We start from the raw sequence: 1813 nt of genomic DNA on the forward strand, positions 1-1813 counted from the left end.
GGATTTCGTCATAGTCGTCATTGCGGTGGAGATTCTTCTTTGAATAGCTGCTGACGAACCATTGCACTTGACGCAGCGTCGGCATCTCCTTCTCCGTCAGCCCAAACCGCCGTGCCATTCCATTGCGAATCCGAGCCGGCTTCAACCCTTGAGTTGCCATTTCACGGCCGTAGTCCTTGAGTCGAGGGGTCATCTTGGGTTTTTGGGGCTCCCTCACCAGTGTCTCGTGAGCAACGGTCTCCGTGATCGTCACGCGGTTCAAACCTTGGTACGTAAGCACCTTCCCCTTCCACAGACACTCGTCATACGGTGCTGCTTCCTTGCATGTTTCCGAGGAGCACTTCAGCAGTTGGTAACGCATCTTGTGTGGCTTGGTCAGCGCACACACGACGCATGGAACCAGCTGGCTCTTGACAACGATGAATACCTTCATGTCTTCCATGAGCAGCTGGGAGTCCTCACGAGCCATGTCGCTACAGACAGTTGTCCACATGGTCGTCGTGGGCATCTTTCGTTGAGAGAGGGGAGGGAGGGAGGAGTCCAGAGTTCAGTGTTTTGCTGGATGAAGGCTGTTAGGAAATGGCTTTAAAGACGGTGATTGGCTCAGTCACTGTCTTAACTAAGGTCGTGATTCGCTAATATTGAGTGATGTGTAGACACCCGAGTTTGGTGTGTTTTAACCAATGCAATTGGTGTGGTGTGACGTGACATTGATGTGCACCACGTACATTGTATGTGTTCTCTCATTTTCTGTGTGTAAAACCTTAGTTATGTGTGTTTTACCGGTTCTGTCGCATATCTACATAGTTTTACTATTGGTGACTTACAGTTTGTATTAGAAACCAAGCTAAACTTACCTATAGATACACTCAGTCTTAAACGTACCCTTAACTGAGTACTTCGTCCCCAGGGACACGTGAACTGTCGTTCAATTAGAGTTTGTATACTCTTGGAAGCTTGCTTCCTCAGCGCAAGGTGCTGTGTGACCCCGTCACAAAAAAAAAACAACGCACCCAAAGTGTTGTAAGCTGTACCAGCGCGTTTCGTAAATCCCTCATAGTCATTTACTAAATACCCAGCGCCATAGATGATTAACTAGCCTCGGCAGAGCTCCATACCACGAATATGGTGCGACGAGTGGCCGTATATAAGATCGGCATCAAGTTCATCAATAACTCGGTGTGCATGTTCACGGCGAAAAACCTAATCATCGTGTTCACGATACGCCCAATTCGGCCCCCAATGAATGGATAGCACGAACAGATCGCCACGATTAGGCCACTTTAGATCGTTCGCGTATAGAATGCTGCTGTAGCCTCAACTCCCTTCTGTACTGCAGTAAATGACTCGATAGTTGGGAGTACAACCATTCCCGACTGTGTGGAGATCGCTCGCCAGCTGGGAGGAGTCCCCGAACACACCGTTGATAGGGCGATACAGTTCACTGTTCATCCGGTGTGTGACGGTAGTTCAATACGTGCAACCTTGGCGGCCTCTAGTATCGACGTACCGACACCCACCGTACAGGCGTCACCCGGTAGTGTGGTCATAGCTGATAGTGTCTCGTTCTCGAAGGCGAGGCAACTGAAATCCAGTGAGTGATTGTTTGCCATTGAGATAATGTACGGACTTGGGTTTGTATTGTCTTCAAAAGTAGCAGTAGCGAAGCGAGAAAATATTAACGGGGTATTCTTCGCGTGCATGTGGTAGTTGATGCCTTTGAGTGGGACGTCATAGTTCGTTGTGGTCGTGGTTACTGCGTTCTCCAGATTTAGTAGGCGTGCATCAGGAGGAGGATGAATCTTCAAGCTCA

General features: G+C 49.0%; 2 protein-coding genes across 2 annotated transcripts; both read right to left on the reverse strand.

Annotated features, from left to right (window-relative positions):
* Positions 1–141: 141 nt before the first annotated feature.
* Positions 142–469, reverse strand: PPTG_12417 (hypothetical protein; the record flags this gene model as incomplete). The annotated part of the gene is made up of 2 exons (XM_008908436.1): positions 142–147; positions 218–469. The coding sequence occupies 2 exons, from the start codon at positions 467–469 to the stop codon at positions 142–144; spliced, it is 258 nt and encodes an 85-aa protein (XP_008906684.1).
* Positions 470–1448: 979 nt separating this feature from the next.
* On the reverse strand, positions 1449–1703 carry PPTG_23094 (hypothetical protein; the record flags this gene model as incomplete). Its single annotated transcript, XM_008908437.1, has 1 exon — positions 1449–1703. One exon carries the CDS (start codon positions 1701–1703, stop codon positions 1449–1451), a length of 255 nt encoding a protein of 84 aa, XP_008906685.1.
* Between the last annotated feature and the right edge of the window lie 110 nt (positions 1704–1813).

Source organism: Phytophthora parasitica, assembly GCF_000247585.1.
Source record: "Phytophthora parasitica INRA-310 unplaced genomic scaffold supercont2.30, whole genome shotgun sequence".
Lineage (NCBI taxonomy): Eukaryota > Oomycota > Peronosporomycetes > Peronosporales > Peronosporaceae > Phytophthora > Phytophthora nicotianae.